This window comes from Petromyzon marinus, chromosome 12 (genome assembly GCF_048934315.1).
Source record: "Petromyzon marinus isolate PM22_M1 ecotype Great Lakes invasive population chromosome 12, UKy_Petmar_22M1.pri1.0, whole genome shotgun sequence".
Lineage (NCBI taxonomy): Eukaryota > Metazoa > Chordata > Hyperoartia > Petromyzontiformes > Petromyzontidae > Petromyzon > Petromyzon marinus.
In genome coordinates this window covers 5567775-5591024 of record NC_133678.1, presented here as the reverse complement: position 1 = coordinate 5591024, position 23250 = coordinate 5567775, and the positions used below count along the sequence as shown (strand labels likewise).

Below are 23250 nucleotides of genomic sequence, written 5' to 3'. Positions count from 1 at the left end.
TCTATGACTAGCGGTTGCTGTGGAATTCATTGGCCTTTTGTGGATGCAGTCACAGAGTCATTCATATGTCCACTTTACAGCAGTGGGCGTGCCTTGGCAGTGTCTTAGCATTCATGAGCGTGGGTAGACTTTCAGTTGTCAGTGTTGTCAGTGTTACTACTGTGCAGGTTTCGCACACTTGCGCTGTACGGCTGTAACATCTCTCACGTTGTGTTTCCATACCTCGGCATGATGTCCAACGTTTCGCTCCACCACTTAGGGTCTTCGTGAACAATTCAGCTCAGACTTATTGAGATCCCGATGAAGCTCTCAGTGCGTGGAGCGGAAACGTTGGGACGTCACGCCGGGCGGCACGCGGTACAACCAGAAAACACGTCAGTGTTTGAATAATTGCACCTCGTACTATTATTCGAGAATCCGTATTCCTTCCCTTGTTTTCCACTGCGGGAATTTTTTCGCAGCCAGCTATCAAGCCACAAACCAAGCCGCCATCATTGCCCCCCACCCACATCGCTCCCCCCCCCCCCCCCCCCCCCACGAGCCTTCGTTAGAGGACAATGGCGAGCGGCTCCGGAGGAACGCGGTGGCTTGCGGCCACTCGTGTGCACATCGCCCCCATTCAGCTGCGGCGGCGGTGGCGGCCGTGAGGTCGTGCTGAGCTGCACCTGCGGTCTCTGAAAGGGGCCGAGCCGCACGCCTCCACGCTAACGGGGCGGAGGGGGGGCACCCTCTTTGACGACGTGACTTTGGAGGGAGGGGCTCCCCTTTATCTCCAGCTAAGAAAACCGTGGTCGTTAAATGGGGGGGGGGGGGGGAGGGGGTGGTTGATTTAGCCGTTGCATGCCGGGCGCCCATGGGCTATTCCCCACTTCTTGCAGATGCAGGTGGGGTCGCCAGCAGGAGCCGCCGATGTCAATAGGCGCGGCGGCTGACCTTGGTTGATCTGCCACTTTGGTATGGCCGGTATGGTCAGGGGGGGGATGAAAGCCATATGTCCCCGGGATGCGTTTTGGTGGTACGCACATCCCATGAAACGCATTCCGAGGAATGCACGGTTGGCTCGTTCCAGGTTGCAGCCGCAGATGTGGTGAAGCGGGCGGCGTTTGCCTCGTGACGAACTCGCGAGCGTCTATTTGCGATTCGCGAAATTTTAATCCGGGAGAAAATGAAGCAAATTAAAAAAACCACCGTGATAACTCGTGAGGTTTTAATGGTTATCGGTGCCGCGTGCTTGCGCAGTGCAGATCTGATGGCCATGGCGTTTAAATTGCAGTGTTTAGCGGAGATGTATCACGGCGGCGTTTAGGTTTGCTTGTATACCTGCCAGGCCGCTTGTTACAAAGAGCTAGCTTTAAAAAAAATACAATTACGCCAATGTTATGGCCACTGCTTGCACTAAACCATTGTACGTAAATTCGGAGTTGACGTGTGTCCATAATGGCGATTTTTATGGTGGTATTGAGCTGTTTAAAAAAAGCCAACTGGGTGATTAATTGTAGCGACACCACGGTTAGTGTGAGGTAAAATAAAAAAAACCAGCCCTACTGCCTGATGAAGAACTCCCCATGCCTTGTCTGTCACGGGGACAGTTTGAACTTTGTCGTATTACTCGGCGTGGGTTGGAAAAGGTGAGCCGTAGCTGGGGATCGAACTCTGGTTGCAAGGTTCGTAGTAGAGTTGCGCGGACCACGATGCCACACTTCAGATACAAGTGTTTTTTTTTATATATTCATTTATTGTTTTAACTCTGACTGTTATACTTTTCTCAAACATCGCTCACGTTTTAGACTCACCCCTTTGCTGTCATGACATGTCTCAACAAGTGGGCCCCACCAGCCTGTGCCACAGTGGTGATGTATTCATTATCAGTGCGTGTCCAACACCGCCTATAAACACTGGACTTTAAAAGTATGCCTTTGTCGTCCAACTTCGCCGGGCGAGTTCCTTAACGCAGTCGCGGAATATGACTTTAAAGGTGGATATGCGGGGTCGTGACGGCACGCGTCCCAAACAAGATCAAATGCGATGCTAAGTAATACAACAATGTACGGGCCTCGACAGTGCGCTGGGGTGCGGGGATGTCTTTGCGTTTAGGAATTCATCGCGGCCTGGGGACTCATTGTGGATGCTAAAAAAACGGACCCTAAATAAAAGCAACGTGTTTCTTTCATTATAGCGCATGTGTAAATATGCAGAGCTCGTAGACTGTTATCTGTAATTTAATGAGGGCCCTTTGTGACGGCAAAGAAATTAAGTGCAAAAGCACGGAGCATCCCAATTATAATTCAAGTATGATTTTTTTTTTTAATAAACACACATATATACGTGACTGCAGGGATTCATATTGTTGGTTCTTTCGGTAAAGTCATTATTTTATTGTTTCCCTTCTACGTGACTTTACCAAAAGAACTAAGAATACACATATACGTGTGTATATATATATTAAAGTGCCCATCTATTCAGAACTTAGAAGCCAAGATGAGCAATATTTAGCCTGGATCGATGTTGCAGCCTCCTGCGAGGCTAGGTTGTCGGCAGATAAGGCGGTTTCGAAATAACTAATTGCCGTACCGCACTGCGCTCCTTGGCGTACGCATTCTTAACTTTCACAAACCTGCACTGGCCAGCATGGTGGGATGTGGTCAGACAGTCCCCGTGACCCGCAAAGCACAGGGAGGTTGCACGTGTACGTATGTGTCATCTGCCGCGCCCGGGAGATGCAATCCGCACCTATGACCTCTCGATTGCAAGTCCGGTGTGCTGTGACCGTAACATCACGGCAGCATCCCTGGAAAACACGTAGAGGCTTTGACCTAAACTATTTATTTCAATTGATTCGAAAACGTATTCCTCTCGAGTTATTTTTGTGGGCTCTCTACTACAAACGGGCTCGGGAGGAAGGGCGCATTTTCGGGCACGGCCCCAACCCCCTACGCTCGCCCGCTCGCTTCTCTCCTCCGCCGCAGGCGAACATCTCCAACTTCGACCTCGTGATGGAGTCGGACATCGGCACGTTCCGCCCGCTCGGCCTGCGCTTCTCGGGCTCGGAGGCGGCGCGCGCCGTCGTCGCCGACGTGGCCAAGATGCTCGAGCCGCTCAACGCCACGGCGCTGCTGCCCGGCGCCGAGGGCACCGACATCGACTTCTGGATGCAGGCGGGCGTTCCGGGTATGCGTCCGGGCGCCGCGGTTTCGCACGTTGGGTGTGAAGGGGCGGTGGCGGTGGGCTTGGGGCGGGGGGGGGGAGAGTAGCAAACTGACTTGGCAGTGAGGGTTATGGATGGGCAGCCGGGGGCACCTGGAGTTCTGCCCGCAAATGTTAGGTCAGAGTAAAGTGAGCGTGCCACCCCGTGGAGGAGCTGTAGGCGAGGGGCTGGGATGGGTGAACAGCATGCGTTTAATCCCCACATCAGGTTTGCTTGTTTTCCTTCCCCTGTCGCCTTGGCAACAGCGTCTCTTCACCAAGCACTCTGCTGAACGATGCAGCTTACGTTGTTTATATATAGAGATATTTGCAATGTATATTATTAACAGTAAAAAACTGTTTGGATGAGAACAATGCGTACGTTTTAATGTTCAATGAAGTATATTGGCTCCTAGCCCCTGTCCATATTATTTGTCCGCTGTAAATGTCCACGTGATGAGCCGCTTCGTTGAGCTGTCATTTGTGGCCAGGTCGCTTCTGAAAAAAATAGCTACACAGCTCAGTGGGCCTTACCTGGTGAAATTAAAATATAATTTATCGTTAAAAAATAGTTGAGTTTACTGAAATATAGAGGTCATCCGGGCGTGGCAGTTGTGTGTTGGATTAAAAAAATGTTTTTTTAATTTATTAACGTGGCTAGCCAGACTTTTCAACTAGCTGGACCAACTGGGGGCCTGAAGGTCTATCTTTTAGTCTGCAAAGAGGTGTTGGGGCAGGGGGGGGGCAGATTACCTCCCTGTCCCAATAAGGTATGAGCCATGCACGATGCACATTGCTCGTCCTATTGTTGTTTTTCTTCATCCCCTTCATTATCTCACAGTTGCTCCCGCCTACAAACCTACACGCTCACCTCGTTAACATTTAAAACTAATTAGTTAGCAACGCTGCGTTGGCATTGGTACACAAGCGCAGATTACAAAACATTCTCAACACATTCAACCTTCTCTGACCTATTAAATATTCTTGGTTCTATTGATAAGTCACGTAGATAAAAAAAACAATTAAATTAACTATTTAAATAATAAACAGTTACATTAAAATAATTGAAAATAATGAAAGCAATAAACCCACAATAAAATAAAATAAATTAAGTGCATTTAAGAAGGGCCATTGCCCGAACATCGCCTCTTATGTATTTTTCATTTTAAGGCCACGGCGTTATTGACACGTGTGTTGAGTTTCTGCTTTAATGTTATGTTTCTGTCGTGACGAGTACTGTGCCAAACCACACAAACTGATTTCATTGCTCCATCTCCGAGGTGGATGTCCCCTCTAACACGTTCCATTCCGTGGCTGCCACTCCGCTATTATTTTTGACCATTGGCCATCATTCCTTCCTGTGACATGTCCTTCCTGAGGAGACTTACCATTTAATGAGTCAAAATTGTGTTGCATTTTAAAAACAGATGCGAGAATTGATTGGCATTATAAAAGTATGATTAATTTTTACTTTAACCACTATGTCTCAAATAGCGCAAGGCTAAATGCCAGTGGTGTAAAAGGCTTTGGGAAAAGAAAATATTATCATGATCCTGAATGTATTTGCTATGAAAGGCCAGAAACTATATATCAGGAAAGTGGCATTGGAATTGTCGGTCATCAGAATTAAAATAGTAATTTTCTATTGTTAAATGTTCTTGTCAGTAAAAAAAATGGTTAAGTAATAGAATTTTGGGACATATTAGCAGAGAAGATTTGAAAAAAGAATGTTGCTCATCCAATTGCACATAGCAGTTCCCTTTTTAAAAAGAGATTACAGCCTTTCGCTCAACATTATTTGATGTGTTTTGCATTCATGGGTGTAATTAAAATACCATCATGGTTGTTTAATTACTGTGAAGTGTAGATTTGAAGCTTTCACGACTGCAAGGATCCATACTCTTTGGTTCTATTGGATAAAGTCATGTAGGTAAAAAATAAAATAGCAAAAATCACGACGTTTCGGCCACAACACAAGTGGCCTTCATCAGGTGAAGGGACCGTGCTGCCATGAGGACAACGTTGGAGTGAAAACAGCCAAGCCCAGGTCGGGTCCTCTAAACTGTGTGGGAGGAAGCAAAACGCTTTGACAAAGGAATTAGCATAAAAATGAGCATGATGTACGAAGGAGGTGCATGGGCCATGATGGACCAGGAGCGGGTGGGGACCATGACGGACCTGCAGCGGGGGGGGGGGGGGGAGTAGAGTGAGTGAGTGGAGTGAGTGAGTGGAGTGAGTGAGTAGAGTGAGTGAGTAGAGTGAGTGGAGTGAGTGAGTGGAGTGAGTGAGTGGAGTGAGTGAGTGGAGTGACTGAGTGGAGTGACTGAGTGGAGTGAGTGGAGTGAGTGAGTGGAGTGAGTGGAGTGAGTGAGTGGAGTGAGTGAGTGAGTGGAGTGAGTGGAGTGAGTGAGTGAGTAGAGTGAGTGGCGTGAGTGGAGTGAGTGAGTGGAGTGACTGAGTGGAGTGACTGAGTGGAGTGAGTGAGTGAAGTGAGTGAGTGGAGTGAGTGAGTGGAGTGAGTGGAGTGAGTGAGTGGAGTGAGTGAGTGGGGTGAGTGGGGTGGTGAGTGAGTGGAGTGACTTAGTGGAGTGACTGAGTGGAGTGAGTGAGTGAGTGGAGTGAGTGAGTGGAGTGAGTGGAGTGAGTGTGTGGAGTGAGTGGAGTGAGTGAGTGGAGTGAGTGGAGTGAGTGAGTGGAGTGAGTGAGTGGAGTGAGTGAGTGAGTGGAGTGAGTGAGTGGAGTGAGTGAGTGGAGTGAGTGAGTGGAGTGAGTAAGTGGAGAGAAATAAGCAGCTGTGAAAGTTTTGGATACCACTACTTGAAAAGTTGTTTACTGTACCATTGAAAATTAGTTTAATGTTTGGTTTGATTTAGAACATCTTTCCAATGATTGCTTAATTTGAAACCATCCTCTCGGTTGAAATTGTCTCTGTGTTTGTAAATATGAATTGCCTCGTGGACAAATCTCTGATAAAAACCCGTGGGTTTGCAGAGAACCTTGGTATCGGAGAAAACTATATCGTGATCACCCACGGCGTTGTAACAGTGGTCAGCTATGGCAGAATAATTAGTTCTGCCGTGTTTCAAATCTGATTTGTGCTCGCGAATTCGGTCAGAGACATGTCGCTTCGTCTCCCCGATATAGCAATCTCCACAAGTGCAGCTCAATTTGTAAACCCCGGGGTACTGTAAGTCAGGAACGACATCCTTCACGGATGGGATCAGTTCACGGATCCATCAGCGATTTCTGGAAATTATGTATGTATTTTATAGACATCGGAAAAAAAGAGAATGAATTGCACTTGCCCTGCAATTATTCACACAGCTGTGCATTGTTATGGGGTTTGTGAAGAGTGCCTTATGCAATTGCAATTTTATGGTTCTAAAATAATTGTGTTTTATTTTGCAGATTTTTCAAACTTCTGTTTTCGTGCATTCATCACGCTGTGCTATTGAGCAGAGTGTATGTGAAGTGGAATATGTGTGAGAGCACTTGTGAAGTTGAAAATTAATTACTCAATGCGAATCATATAATACCTCCTTTATGTATACAGTAAATATTGAATATTGTGGAATCAATTCCCTGTTGATGGGATATTCCTTGGCACATTTTATATCAGTAACACCGAAATTCAAGTCAGCATATCATGTTGTCAAATTAAAACTGACTTTTGCCTAAACGTAACCTCAGGGAACATCAACACCGTTGCTGAGTATGACGATGCCCTTTTGAAGTTAAGTTTTGATACCCCAGCAAAGGGTTTTGAGAGATGCAGGGTGAATTTCAATGATGTTTTTTAGGGGGAACGAGTAACAGCCGCTTGCTTACTGCCTCCCAACGGTTGAAGTCGGCCCCCCTCCACGTTCATCCTGCGGTGTGTCCTTGAGTCTGCGTGTGACTTTGTAATGCTGTGCGTGCCAGCCATCCACTGCCGTCAGAGCATGGCAAAGACGTGCACCTTCAAGGCCCTTGATTTTATTGTCTTGTTTTAGCTAGACCCATATTAGAGGTTTTTGGGTTAGATCGCGTAAATATAAATGTGTCGCTATACCCGCCACCACCCGACACAGCCAATTAGTAAGGTTTGTCACGTAAACGAAACATGTACAGCACACCGATGTGTTGGAGAGTAAATCCACAACGTTTACAATTCGAGTACGACGTTTTGCGCAGTCATTACAACTACGTAGCATAATCAGGCGACAGCCAGAGATGTGGAGAAATCCTCCTGGTCGCGGAAGCCTACGTGTTAAGCCGCTTTACAAGAATAAAAAATGGTATTTGCTGATGCGGAAAAGGGATGGGATTATTGTGTTGGGGGGGGGGGGGGTTGATGTCAAGGAAGGGTGATGATAGGAAAGGGGGGGTTAGGAAGGAGAAGGGGGAGGAGGGTGAAGGTTTTAAAGACGAGGACAGGAAGTAGTAGAGGGATACGCTGTTGAACAACGATGAGTCTGAGCGACCGCCAAATTTATTTTGCCACTCATCAGCTATTGAATACTTGGACGAGATAACAATCGGATCTTCTTGGTTCTGACAAAACTGAGTCGGAGCACATTTTGATTGTCCTCAATCGTTAAAACAATTTAAATATAGAGCACTGCCTGGTGCAGCAGAAAGGATGGTGGGGGGGTTTCACTCAATACAATCTGTTATTTGAAGCTGTTTTGAAATGAAGGTGGCCATTTGTCTTAGAGATCAGAGCACTCGTGCGACACTGCTGAGACCCTGCGTTCAAATCTGGGTTTCACGCGTCGCCTTAAACCGGGTTCTCAAGTGTAATGAGTCGATTGTCTCAGTCTGGTCACCACTGACTGCACACAATAAACACAAAAATCATCAGCCATGGTTCATCCGCTGCTGGTTGAAGGCCTCCCCAAGCTGCCGTGATCGCCCATGATTCTGCGATGTAATCAATTGGCTAAATCTCCCCGCCCCCCCCCCCCCCCAAAATGTGAATATAGATTTTTTTTGTTCCTGTCATGTGACGACTAATTTCACGCAGAGAAGTGCGACCTAAGGGATAGAGGCCCACTTGTCGACGACTTCTTTTGGTAGAAGTCCTGTGAAAAATTACATGCGAGATTGTCCTCATGGATTCCTCACGACGCGATGCCAGTGACACAACTGGAATACATTTGCGGTGCGGGAGTAAAAATTATGTTGGGGAAAAAAATTACTGCTTTTAGGTAAGTAAGGCTGCGTGCAGGGCCTCGTGATATTACTTACGCTGTGAGTGTACCGCAGAGTCGGCCGCGGACATAGCCGCGCTGCGGTGAAAAAACGGTTGCCCGTCACAGCCGATATTATCGAGGGAATGCGTGTAAACCAAACTGCTTAACAAATGACTCGCCGGCACGATGTGAAACGGCGATGTTTTGGGTGCGAGCCTGTCCAGGACTTCGCAGGCATATCATTATACATGAGGTAAAACATGTTTTCTTTATCCGATCCCCATCGCTCATGCTGGCCACGATAATGTGATGCTATCAGAAGATTATTCGCAGCTTGATTTGTCGCTCAGTCCTAAGCCTGCGCTTATCTGTCGAAGCAATGTGAGGAATAACTTGTGGCCTGACAAAATCAGATAAATCCTAAAATAAGGTTTCTCATTAACTGCACCACCCTTTCTAGTAAAATCAGGGAAAATGCGACTGGTGTTTAAACTCTCTCCCTCGCTTCGCAAGGTTTTTGCTGCAAAATCTGGGCTTAGCCTGTGCTAGAGCTGTCACTGACATGTGTTCTGTGTGCGTAAGATGCTTCTTTCACGAGGTTGTATTTGACCTGGGTATTATAATGTGCGTGATGGCTGGTAGCCAACGTTTCTCCAGCAAGAGAATGGACCAGTTATGGTTCCAGCATCGGCGCTAGGGGCCTGGGTTTGTGTGAACTTTCTCTGTGAGCCACGAGGTTGACTTGGCTCCTTCTCTGTCCCCTTTCGTCCCCTCCCTCCCGCTTCCCCCACAGTCTGTGGTCATGGTTTGGGGTCAGGGAGCATTTTTTCGTAGTTTTGTCACTAAGAATAACTCCCCTCCCCCCGCCGGACAACTTTTGATGCAGGCAATGGGTTTTTAAGGTAGGCCTAACTCTGGAGCTGGGGATCAAAAGTGTTTACGGGGCATCGTGCAATGACAGCTTCTGATGTTTCGTGATAAAAATCGTATCTGCAACAATTCCACGGACCACTTCCCACAGCCTTGCGATCCACCAGTGAAGCGCCCTTGGCACTTCCGATTAGCACGTTTGGCTACGTACGGTGCGAAGGAATTCCAACATACATATATCTACCGCAGGTAGGGAACCACTCTGCTATACAATTTAAAGTCAGCATCTATTATTTTTTTGATAATCTCCCACCATGTGTTTTAAACATAAACGTGACTGGAGAAGTGCACTGATCAAGGGACACAAGGGACACACTTGTGACTGTGAAGGATCACAATGGCGGGGTTTCTTCCAGCAGTTGATGGATCATGGCTGATGATGATGATGATGGATTCCGGAATTCGCCCAAGCGACATCACACGTCATAGGTATATGTGTATGTTGAACTTATTTTGCACCGTACGTAGCCCACCTTGCTAATCGGAGGTGCCAAGGGCCCACGCTACCTCGTGCCGGTTCACATTTACTTTTAAGGCATTCGCTAAGACATTCACTGCGATCCCATCTGGTTGATTTAATTCACGTTGAAATCTGAGAACATTTTATACATACAGGACCTGAAAATCTCTGTGTTGTGTGTCCCTGCTTTGACTAATTCTCTTCACCATGAGGCTCCTCGTGGGATAACTACTGCAACCCTTGTACGCTCAAGAAGAATCCGTCCCAGTAAGTTCGAAATGGGCAGTTGGATGTGTTTCTCGGTCGTTTTTGACGTAACTAACTCCTTGTGGATTACCGTACACCATCTTCCGCAGCATGCTACTGAAAATTAAGTCCTGTTGAACTTCGCACGTGTACTGTATACTTGTATTGCTTTGGGACCCAGGTGTCCCTTAAACAAAATAGTCCTCCAGTCTCCGTGGGCTCTCGTGTGGTTTAGAGTCCCGGTACATGAATGTGTTTATACGTAGGCATGCGTGCGTGTCTGTACGTATGGGGAAGCAGTGGTGTAGCGGTTGGCATGCTGCGCCACGAACCCGGCGACCCGAGTTAGATTCCCGCCCATGGCCAACATCAGTGCTGCTTATCCAAACCGGTCCTGGACCTCCCCTAGGTTGACTCGGCCTCAAATGAGTACCTCGTGCGGTGTGTAAACAGCGCTACTGGGGAGACGAAGGTGGCCAGGCGTGGTGCTGGCCACCCACCCCCTCGTGTGCTGTGCTGGCCTTCGTAGGTGCTCGCTAACAATACTTGCCCCAACAGTCTGTTAAGGCTACACGGGGGCCCTTTGTCTTTTATGGTTAGCCTGGGCCTGGGAGAGAATGCTGCAGAAGCACAAGCATGGGGGCCCAGCCTGATTCGAGAACTGAGCCGGCCAAGTTCCCAGTGGTCATGGCAACACGGCCCCGTGTCAAAGTGCAAAATTGGTTTGCTTATTGCAAAGTGAAATATTGCTTGCTCATTTGCGCGTGACTGAATCAGTCGTAAGGGCAGGCACACTGCTGACTAATGTTGCCGTTGCACTTTTAGCCCTCTGGCCTCATTAATGGTTTGTAAGTGAATCGACGCTTTTTTTTCTCGTGGGCAGGGACGGGACCTTGATCCGGCAAAACGTGGCCTCGGAGTCCAGCGAGCGTTGCACCTCTCGCTCAGCCATACGAAGTCGTCGGGGGGGCAGGGGGGGGGGGGGCAGTGTTCCGTAACGCCGGTCGCACAGGGCAGGGCCGCCTTGCGTTGCCCTCTTGGCATGCTGTAGGTCCTGACAATGTTGAATAGCAGCGATGCTGGACTTGCTATCCATAGGTCGCCAAATGCGGGCAACTCGCACCCCGTCCGAGATGTCTGGCCAGCATGTAATGAGTATACCAGATACCCTCTAGGGTGGCTCTCATTGGCTCCCTCTAGGTGAAAGCCCTTCCACCAGCAGTAGATGCAGGTGCTACATCCTTGACGTGTTGTGCCCAGGAAATGCAATGCAGTCTCAGTAATCATTTTCAAAGTGATATTGCCTGGGAAGTTGTTATAATTTCCAGAAATCATTGTCGCCTTCCGCAGCCGATTGCAAGCAGTTGCAGAAGCGTTTAATGGCCACAGATGTTTGAAAATTGTCTGGCGGCGTGTGGTGTGGAAAAGTGTGGACACTGCCACCTTCCAAGACATCGCACTGCTATATTACACAGGCGAGAGATCCGTGGTGCCTGAGCACAGCGACAAAAAAAATAAAAACGTCGATATCGCAGAGAACGAGTACAGGAGGGTCCTTAAGGAGCATTGCACAGCTAACAAACAAGGTATTTAATGCTTTCGTGACTGCAATGATTCATCTTCTTTGGTTCTTTCGGTAAAGTATTTAATGCTCATAAATAAAAACAAACACGCGAGTCGAATGAAGTGCAAGTCTATTATGAAAACTTAGGCACACGTTCACGCAAGCTCTACATTTTAGCCAAACAATAGGGAGAAAAATCCACACGACCGCGGGAAGAAAGAGACACGCAAACTGAAAATATACAGCAGCAGGTGTCGGGGTTGGGATCGAACCCACGACCTCCTGTATACCAGGCGAGGGAGTTAACATCTCGCCACCAGTTACAGTGGAGAAAAAAAAACAGTGGCCATCGGGTGAGCCCTGTTCACGTCTCAACTGCTGGTAATCAGGACAACGCTTGTGTTTTCTGTATGCAACGTAGATACGGATACGGTGACGGAAAAACACGCGGCGTGGAATACGAGGCAAAATACCCCTGATTATGGGCTGTGTAGTTGAGGCCCTTCTGCCAGCAGTGGTGTGAGGGGGCACTTTCTGGGCCGTACCTTCACCTTCTTTACTTTGATCGAGCCAGGAGTGGCAGGACGATAGTGCAATGGTTGTTGCGGGGAAACCTCTTTTTCAAGAAGGTCGGTCGGTTGCACGACACAAGGCATGAAAAGCCATAGATGCGCATGGTCCTTTGAATATTGGTCTTATTGATGACACTGCTGGAGTGGCTCATAGTGCAAACACCTGTGAATTCTCAAGTGTAGACAATGTAGATTGTCTACACTTGAGAATACATGTACGTAAGCGTGTGCAGTAACTCCTTGGACTAAGAAGGGGGAGCCCAGTTGGTCCGGCTACCTGAAGAGTCTGGCTAGCCACGTTCTAAATTTAAATATATTTTTAAAAATGCAATACACAACTGCCGCACCCGGGTGACCTCTGAATTGCAAGTAAGCAAACGTATTTTTTAAAACTATAAACAATTTTTTATTTTACCAGATAAGGCCCACTGAGCTATGTACAGTAGCTCTTTTTCAGAAGCGACCTGACCACAAATGCCAGCTCAACGAAGTGGCTTATGTGGAAGTTTATAACAGCTAAATACTATAAACGCATGTTTCTAAGTGTGGAGGGAAAAACCGGAGAACCTGGAGAAAAATCCACACGACCACGGAAAGACATGCAAACTCCGAATACACAATCGTCAGGGTAAGGATCAAACCCACAACTTCCTGTATACCAGGCGAGGTAGTCAACATCTCGCCACCGCGGTGCCCTCTCGCTACCACGAGTACTGTGTACTAACCATCACACCATGGCAGCACCCCTACACTGATTTGCAATGTGTGTACCGCAAGCAGAGCTCGTGGTAGCTGGGGATATTAATGGCGGTCGTCTGTCCAGCAGGAGACAAAGAAGAGGGCATTGACCGTGACTAACGTCCGTAGCTTTTTTTGGCGCTGGCCTTGTGCTGCGGGCACGGTTAATGGATCTTTTCACACGCGTCCTCCAGTGCGAGTGAAAGTAGTTGGCTTTTAGCAGACACTTTGCATAGGAATTGTCTGCGAGCCCTCGAGAGTTGTTTAAATTAAAATGCAATCAGCCAGAACTGTTCATGACTGAGAGCTCCTGGATATTGATAAGGGCTACAGTCCTCTGGGCTTTGCCTTGAATCCATCATTTTAATTAGTTTTTTTCTTCTTTCATAATCTTCTCTCCATTCTTCATCTGCCCCTTTTCCTACCGTGCACTTTTCTTTTCCCGATTTCGACTCTGACATCGCTGAATGTGTCCATTTGGGCGCAACGGCCATGAGCAGTGTTTTCTAGACACAATGCTTTTCTTAATAGGACACAGATGCTTAGCAGATGCATGTTGTTAAAACAACTATTTTACCAGTGCTTCCCTTGAGTAGAGCTAATGTGATACGAAGCTGTGATTTACCTTTGAGAAAGTACAGTTAAACGCCGCCGGAAATTGAGACTTTTATCAGCAAGTGCGTTTAAGTTTTATTATTTTCAATAACAGTAATTAAGATTTTTTTTGTTATTAATTTGATTCCAATTGCGTTGCCGTTGTCAAGAGACAAAGAATGCATTCAAAACTTTTGCAGAGCAGCGAATAATCCCATGTGTTTGAGAATCTTCTGTGGAGGTAGATATCACGTAACTACTTCTGAGAGCCCTTAAAGTGACCTCTTTAATCCACACACATTCGGTGCCCTTTCTGCACAACCTACTGTAAGATAAATGTTTGTCACATGACAGTAAAACAAATATTTTTTAATGTCAGAGCTATGAATTCACTAAGAAAAAAGTTTAATTTGGTAGGATTTTGTTTGCAGGCAGTGGTCACTGCTGAGACCCTGAACTTGCTACAGTGGAGAACTTGGTAGAAACCACCCAGGCACCTCCACATTCTTAACAGGTTTTTTTTTTCTCAAAACGACTGAGTAACATTGTTCTTATGGAAGCATTTATTCCATTGTCAAGAAATGAAGTTTGAGATGGATATAAAGAAACCATTCTATTCTGTCTCTCTATATAGAATGTACAGTCCGTGGACGCATTAGATTATCAAGCCGTATTTGTTTAAGCTCGAAAACTTTGGACCGGTTTTGACCTTCTGGGTCTCATAGGCAGAGTCAGGCTTGTTAAGCAAATGCTGCCGGATTATCAGATGTCATTGGCAACAAGAGCACCCCCATACACAATATAGGGGGGCCCCGCTCAGTGCCAGAAGCAACGGCGAACACCAACTAGTGACGCATTGCCGCGTAACATCACGGACAAAAACCAAAAAGTAAGCTGAACGCCGTTCCGTCTCTGCACGGGGAGCCACAGCGAACCATTTTGGCGCCTGGGCAGGGCAAGGTGCCAGCCTCGTCCACCCCTCCCGCCGCTACGTTGCGGGGGGGGGTGAGTGCGGCACCGCCCCACCGACAATGTGAGCGACTCTTCGCCCACCGCTTGCTGCTTCGTTAGCGACAATCGGGCTACGCGTTCGTGAGATGCCTCCTTCGGGGCAACCGCCTGCGACCTCGCCGCCATTGCTACGGCGCTGTCTCCGCGTACGAGCAAACAACATCGATGTGTCTGCGGGGATGGGGGTGTTGGAAAGGGCGGCGGTGGATAGGGGCTCACCATGGGGAGGTTTTAAGCCTGTGTAGCCAAGGGTGAGAAGGAGAACAAAAGTGACCGGTTAATGATGTGCACTGCTGGCTTTCCACTGCATTGTTTAAGCAGTTCCTGGCAACCATTGCCCCGAGCAAGGCCAAGGTTGTGCTATTTCACCCTCTAAAAACAAATTCCAGACTGTTTTTCAAATAACTTTGCTGTCTTGGCAAACGCAGCGCACTCATTGTGGAAATGTTACTTTTTTTAAAGTTGCATCCCTTTTCAAATCCGTTTAACCTCACCGACAGTTTCTTCGGTTGATTGCTTATTTATTCGATGGGTTTTCCATCACCTTAATTTCAAATATGTTTAACAAAAAAAAGAATTGACATGATTGAAATTGAAGCACATTTAAGACATACTGCAAAAAATAATTGAAAATGAATCTTTTATTAAAATTAAAACTGAATTGGCAAATGTCACTTGCCACGAAGCCAGATCACCTTTTAATTACAAAGGTATTGTTCTATTTAGTGTACCAGTGAATTTCCATGAGTCTCTGCGTGAGAGCACATGCAATGTCAATTGAACGGGAGCCGTGTGGTCACAATGACAAGCATTGCCCTGATTACCAGGAGTTGGGAGGTGAACAGGGGTCACCTGATGGCCACCTTGCTGATTTTTGTTTCTCTTCTACTGTAACTGGTGGCGAGATGTTAACTCCCTGGTATGCAGGAGGTCGTGGGATTGATCCCGACCCTGATGCTTGCTCTATATTGGAGTTTGCATGTCTCTCTCTCCCCGTGGTCACGTGGATTTTTCCTCGGGGTCCTCCGGTTCTTCCTTCCACGTTTAGAATCGGGCGTTTACAGGGCATTTGGCTGCTATGCATTTCCATATGACGATAAGCCACTTCATTGAGCTATCATTTGTGGCCAGGTCGCTTCTGAAGAATAGCTATATTCGTAACTCAGTGGGCCTTACCTGGTAAAATAAAAAAAAAGTTTTTTATAGTATTTAAATATTTTAATTGGGGCACAGGCTCACGGGGTGCCTGGCTTGCCTTTCACCTACAGCTCGTTGCGCAAACATCAATCCCAAAGACCCACATATTCCAACCTCGCCAAACGAACCACGGGTCAAGGCTTAAAGAAAGGTGCAGCGCTACCTTTACTTGCCCGCCGCTGGCTGAAGAGCCTCCGCTAGAGGAGGCTAGCGGAGAGAACCACTCTGGAGGGTACGTTTGGCCGACTTTTCCACGCTGGGAAGACGCCTTGAAAGAGCTAGAGTGGAAGAAGTTCCCACACTTTACCTCGCCATCCACAATCTGTCCACCGCTAGACCGGTTTACGCTGCTGGGAAGACAGAGGCGGTGGATTGTTTTTTTTTACCATGAACCATTGTTTCGACTGGAGCTGTGCGAGATCAAACCGGTGACCTTTGGATTCCAAGTCCAGTGTGCAGCTGACCATTGCACCATTATGAACCATGGAATATAAGAATTTTTCATTGCAAATTATTTATAACGGGCAATGCCAATGAAATGTTCAATCTATTTTTCAGATGTCTTAACCAGTAACCATTCTCAGGAAAAAAAAGCTGTCTAGATTGCATGGCTATAATGGATATATTTTATATATATACATAATTTGTAATCTATCAATAATATAATTTTGATGAAGGACATTTATTAAATCACGTCGAGTTCTCAAAAATACATTTTCCAAACCAGCCACTTTTTCATCAAGAAAGTAGAGCACATAGCCTTCTTCATCAATGTTAATTTTATGTTAACGGCCACGCTGATTAAAGAGATTTCTTATTTTTAGTTCACCTCATATGGGTTTGCCTACATACAGTACATCTCCATTCATTTTCCTTCCCATTCTCTACCTCACGCGTACGTGTGACTTCCTTTGCAGATTTAATAATGCGATTAATTTAATCACCATCCTCACTTCTACAAATTAGGATTTTTTTTTTCTACTGGAAGCGTTTTCTTATCATTATTAACGTGCTGGGAAACTAGGGTTTATTTTTCACGCGATTAAATGCGTATTAAAAAAAAACCCCAACCAAACGAGTAAAGCACAAATGTACAGGGGAGGCTTATGGATAAATGACGTTCGTGTTGCTTACCCATTCCTCTGCTGTTGTGTAACGAGCGCAAGGGACTGTGGGAGCATGGTCAATTTTCATTGGGCCTGACTGCAGTCTCCGGCTCACGCGTGGCACGATAATAATCTAAAAACAGAACGGTCGCCTCGCCGACTCGCACCGTCTCCTCCTGATCCTAATTTACGTCGTCTACGATGAACCGATTTGCTTTACGCATCTCAAGTTTTTACGATGTAAATCTTCGCCTTTACCATCTGCTTTAGAGATTAAATGTGTCACCGCTCGTGCAAGTTAATTGTGTGTGTGTGTGTGGTCAAGAACTGCCGAGGCAATCGATCGTAAACATGTTTACACTGATTCTTGAAAATAGAATGTGTTTCTCTTCAAGCGGCTGAATTATTTAATATTTGCATCATCAATTTCATCATCATCATCATCACCGCTTCAGTACACACTGTTGATTATTTCCTTTGCTTCATACCGATATCACACGTGTAATGGTTTACTTCTACGCCCTGAATTTACACTATTTTGGGTCACAATTCGCTCCAAAATTCATCATCTTTTCAAACATCTCACTTGTAATCTCTTAATTATATTGTCTGTGTCGTTTGTAGTGTGTGCATTGTTGGTTCCGATTTCCCGTGCATCTTTTTGCCCCGTGCATTTTTTTTCTTTCTCCTTTGTATCGTCCGTCTCGTATGTTGTCTCATTTACATTGTTTATTTTTTTTTCGGTGTCAAACCTGTTGCACGGTCGATCTCAATTTGGGCCATCTCGTTGCCGTCTTGTGCGCTCTGCCTGCCGCGTATGCATTGTTTATTCCACGTTCTCCCATGAGCCAAACGTTGTATGTGAACAAACACGCGTACACAAGTCGTAACCACCCGGCTCTCCCGTGCGCAATGCCTGCGCGTGTCGTCAGTGCGGTGGTGGCCGGTGGGTCATCATCGCATCGGTGGGGCACGGAAGCCTCCTGGGAGGGGTGGTGGGAGGAGGGTGGTGTATGCAGTTGAGCAAATAAATATACATTTATTTTTTCATAAGCAGGGCCCAGGCCTCCTGGCTTCTTATTTTTTTACTATTTTTGTTTATTTTACCAGGTAAGGCCCACTGAGCTATATATATATATCTTTTTCAGAAGCGACCTGAGCACAAATAACAGCTCAACGAAATGGCTTATCACGTGGAGATTTATAGCAGCCAAATACCCTAAACGCACTTTGATTCTAAATGTGAAGGAGTAAACCAGGAGGACTCGGAGAAAATTCCACGTGACCACGGAAAGAGAGGACATGCAAACTCTGAATGTGCAGCAGGCATCAGAGTTGAGATCGAACCCACAACCTCCTGTATACCAAGGCGTGGTCGTTAACATCTCGCCACCGCTGGCACCCCACGCTGGCAAAATGACGAGCCCCTACTGCTCAAACGTAATAGTTGATTGTAACGGTGACATGGTTACTGCGCGATACTACCCAATTTCTCATCCGATGACGCACACTACCCTCTCCCCCCCCCCCCCCCATGTTCCATGTCTGCCAGGGGCCAGTCTGTATGATGACGCAGGCCGTTACTTCTGGTTTCATCACTCGGACGGTGACTCGATGAGCGTGCAGGACCCCGGAGACATGAACCGCTGTGCTGCTCTGTGGGCCATCGTTTCGTACGTCGTGGCCGACCTTGAGGAGATGTTGCCGCGATAGCCTCTCGACGCATCTTCACGCGTTCGCGACGCGGTGGTGAAATTGACCGACGGCCTCCCGCACACCTTTGTCCCTCGCGCCAAACATTAATCAATTTATTCAATCGGTGACCCCGCGAGAGGTCAACGAGGCAAGTGTCAATGTGATTTCTAGCCCAAATTATCGTTGAGGTTTGGGCCGCGTCTCCTGTTTGCAGCCCCTGAGCCAGCGGCGGAAATTTACTGTTTCATATGGTTGGGGGGGGGTGGGGGTGGGGAGCGAATCTATCTGCCGGACAACCACTGTTAACTTCCCCACAAAAGTGGTGGACATTTACAGCGCGCCGAGGCAACCACCTGCAAACAGGATTTTAATTTTCAACCTTCCGATTGTGAGCAGCGCCATCCACCGATAAGCCCCTCCAAAAAAGACAACAATGCCCTTGCGCAAAGAACACCGCGTCGCTGTCCACTTTGTGACACAGGTGGCTCTTATGTTATTCTCACTATAAAGTAATTTTCCGATTTTTTTTTAAGTCTTTGAAAAGATACAAATTTATTATTCAAACTCCAGTTACCTTAACCTGCTCCGTTTTTAAGTGAAATGTCTGAAATCGCAAGAAGAAAGATAAGTTAAGTACGATACATTTTTTGTCACGCTTTAATATGTATGTTACAGCTCTAAAGAGATCACGTGAAGTACGGTGTAACACATTTGCCGTCTTAATTTGACTGCGTTTAAAACTTTATGAGCAGGATTTTACCGTTTGACAATTTACGATGTAATTTTCTGTATTTTATCTCGATAATGAGACATTTTCCGCAAAATTATTTGGTTTTCAGCACTTCGGAATACTTTTTGCAAATTTGTATGACATAAGATTGTGACCCTTTCATAATTGCCTTTTTAAAAGTGTAAAAAAAGTGTGAATATTACAATTAAAGCTAAGGTTAAGCATTATTAATAATAAAAACTTTTCAAATCATTTAACTTTATGCATTGTCGTAGTATCTTTCTGCCTATTAAGGACGAGTGGTGAGATCAATCCATTCTTTGACAACCATTTAATGAAAGGCTCAGATGAAATGGAGGTGTTTTTCTTCAGCTGGTCCACTCGATATATGCGGCTAAAATGGAATGCGAAGAGCTCTTAAGCTCTCTTTCACAGATGTCCAGTAGGGGCAGGTCAGAATGTTACAACTAACGATACAAAAACACGATGGGAGTGCAAAGTATAGGAGAGGTAAGCAAATCACAAAACATATACACGAACGAAATATTCCTATATAGAACTAAACATTTAAATATATATACCAGGTAAAGCCCACTTAGCTATTAGCTTCTTTTTCAGAAGAGATCTGGCCACAAATGATAGCTCAACGAAGTGGTTTATCAAATACTCGAAACGCATGTTGATTCTAAATATGGAGGAAAAATTCACGCGATCACAGGGAGAACACGCAAACTCCAAATATCCCAGGCGACCTGGCCACAAGTAACATCTCAACAAAGCGGCTTTCATCACGCGGAATTTTACAGCGGCCACAATGAGATCAGGGATCTCTACCCCTGCATTAAAGCAATACGCAAAGGCTCAAACGAACGTTAACAACCGAACAAAGCACGTGCCGTATTGCCAAGACGCTGTGATAACGAGCTCGCGCACAACGAAGACGAACAGGCCTGCCGCGCCGCCCCGTGACGCGTGCGTGCGGGCAGCGCCGCGTCGCGCGCCGGCATCGGCGGCGGCGGTGGCCCCCGTGCGTCGGTGAAATTGAGAGGCCTGCCTGCTGCCCGCACGCGTCTCTACTTCACGAGGACGGGGGTCCGTCCGTTCCCCGATTGGCCCTCATTTGCCTGCTGGCCCACGGTGCTCTGACGCGCCTACTGCCCGCCTCGCGCTCTGTCCCGATTGTGCTGTTCGCATTACGTCGTGAGATTTCAAGAAAATAAAAAAATATTATAATAATAATCCATGCCAATATCTCGCAAAGTAGTGTGTGTGTGACCTTTGTGTCAAAAAAGATGGGCAGCAGAAGTGGATACCATGGAGCTACCTCATGAGGTCATTTTGAGTGACCTCTGCGGTACGCAGTCGAGGGCAGCACTTTCCACCAGCTCTGTGTGTGAGATGAATGTTCGTCGTGTAACAATATCACTGATATTTGTATTGTCGGAGCTGGAATTTAGCCAATGTCAGTGCAGAGCCAAACATAATACGTGATGGGTTCTTTGGTGTGGTGGTTGGTAACTGGACTGAGACAATCAACATACAATTACACATTGAGAACCCGTTTCGATATCACATCTCAGTGGTACCAGCTCAGCATACTGATCTTTCCCAAATCTTGGCAGTGCTTTCCCTAAATGGATTGAGCATATTATCAGGGCAGAATGTGTGTGTGTGTGTTAACGTTTCACGCATTTCTAATTTCCATATAATCATAATTGCATCCCTATGCCCGTCCACAGCTGGATGAGGGCTTCTCCATACTGTGTCAGTCATAGAGGTTATATGACCATATTTCATCATGCTGGTTTATTATTGGTTGGGTAATGGCCAGTTCGGATATCACTCGCCTTTGACTTGGAGTTGTACTCAGGTGGCCAGATTAATAGCGCAGAGTCATAACCACTCTGCCACCCATGCATATAATTGGCGTAATCGTAAATATATTTTTACGCAATCCCGTGCGTGTTTTCAATATTTAAACACATTCCTGCGGAGGGAGCTGGTAGGAACGTTGGGTTGCTCGGTCAATGGCCAGGGTCAACGGCGGCACCACGTGGTGTATTCCGCAAATATGCCCGACTGTGAGGGCAGGCACAAGCCGGCGTGAGTAGGTTAAACGTTGAGTTTTATAAGGGCACCACGGGGTGACCAGCCCCTCCCCACCCAGCCCCACCCAGCTCCCACCCAGCCCCACCCTCCCCACCCAGCCCCTCCCCACCCTCCCCACCCAGCCCCACCCTCCTCACCCAGCCCCACCCTCTCTACCCAGCCCCTCCCCACCCAGCCCCACCCTCCCCTCCCCACCCAGCCCCTCCCTCCCCACTAAGCCGCTCCCCTCTCCACCAGCCCCACCCCTCCCATTTTTAGATGCACGACGGACGGACACAATAATCCCCTGTGGGCTGGTGTAACCAGGAGGTTCCTACCAGTATGATCACAACAGTCGATGCATGTTTACATGGATAGTCAACTGTATTTATAAGTAAAAGTTGGGAGACCAGACACATGTAAGTGATTACATTTTCGGAAGCGAACTGCCCCCCATGTGCTAATTTCAAAGGTTACGCTCAAAAGCGCTGCGTGAGCTGACAATGCTTCAGGTGCCCGCTGGCAAAGTGTTGTCAGGTGGGATGCGTGGGACCCAGTTGGTGTGATGTAGTTATTTTTGAACGCTGGCTGGAGACACAGCATTTTTGGGTGAGGATTTTTTGACGCACCTCTGGAACCTGACTTTAGATTTCAATATATATGTTTTCACATTGTGCGATGCTGCATTTCATGATGAATTCGAGAATAACTCGTATCTTGCCTAATACCAAATTACCCCCAAATGCACCCCCCCCAATCTCAGCATATTTCAGATGGGGTGCTTTCAGGGTGGCTTGTGCTTTGATTGGTGGCCACCAGTACAGTACAACATAGCAGGTGTTATAGGTACGTTGAGGCGAGGGCGACGATGTGGCGTCATATGGCAGTACTGTACAGCAACGGGTACGGTTCACACATTTGTTCCGCTTTCTGGAATTTTGCGTGGGATTTTGCGTGGAATTTTGCGTGGATTTTGCGTGGAATTTTGCGTGGATTTTGCTTGCAATTTTGCGTGGAATTTTGCGTGGAATTTGCGTGGAATTTTGCGTGGAATTTGCGTGGAATTTTGCGTAGAATTTTTAGTGGAGTTTGCGTGGAATTTTGAGTGGAATTTTTGGAATTTGTGTGGAATTTTGAGTGAATTTTTCGTGGAATTTAGCGTGGATTTTGCGTGGAATTTTGCGTGGATTTTTGCGTGGATTTTGCGTAGAATTTTGCCTTGATTTGGCGTGGAATTTTGTGTGGATTTTGCGTGAAATTTTCGTGGATTTTGCGTGGAATTTGCGTGGAATTTTGCGTGGATTTTGCGTAGAATTTTGCGTGGAGTTTGCGTGGAATTTTGAGTGGAATTTTGAGTGGATTTAGCGTGGAATTTTGCCTTGATTTTGCGTGGAATTTAGCGTGGATTTTGCGTGGATTTTTGAGTGGATTTGGCGTGGAATTTTGCCTTGATTTTGCGTGGAATTTTGCGTTAATTTTGCTTGGAATTTTGCGTAGAATTTGTATGTATTTTGCGTGAAAATTTGCGTGGGATTTTGCGCGGAATTTTGCGTGGAATTTTGCGTGTTATTCCCTTGCATGAGCGAGGGTTTTCTCCGGACACTGATGTTTCCTCCTCCATGCCAAACTCACTATCATGGCATTCAACAAAAAACATTCCGAACGAGGCACCCTCCTAAAAACAAAACGAGTTTCAAGACTCAATTGATATTTTGCAATGTGTGTAATATACATTGTGACGTGTAATCTGCAAATTATTTAGTGATGCTGCTTTGCCAGTGGTGCACAAGCACTGTTAAAAAATAAATAAACAACCCTTCATAGCGCATGTGCAAAGAATAAGGGTCATTGTTTGAAACAATACCAATTACGGAATATAATTTATTTAATTTTTAGGCAGTGTTATTGGGGAGCGTGCCGAGGTATTTGTTTATTTATTTACGTAATCTACAGCACATGCAG

At 46.6% G+C, this 23250-nt stretch overlaps 1 protein-coding gene across 4 annotated transcripts in view; it reads left to right on the top strand.

Annotated features, from left to right (window-relative positions):
* CPQ (carboxypeptidase Q) overlaps nt 1-23250 on the top strand; it is an 82899-nt gene that overhangs the window by 54376 nt on the left and 5273 nt on the right. For 3 of the 4 annotated variants that reach the window (XM_032952926.2, XM_032952929.2, XM_032952927.2), the window contains 2 exons: nt 2967-3168; nt 18328-19457. In XM_032952926.2, coding sequence (XP_032808817.2) covers nt 2967-3168; nt 18328-18488 — 363 coding nt within the window. In that variant the 3' untranslated portion in view covers nt 18489-19457. Of the gene's footprint in view, nt 1-2966; nt 3169-18327; nt 19458-23250 lie in introns of those variants that run through there. The other variant, XM_076066541.1, reaches the window with a different exon arrangement.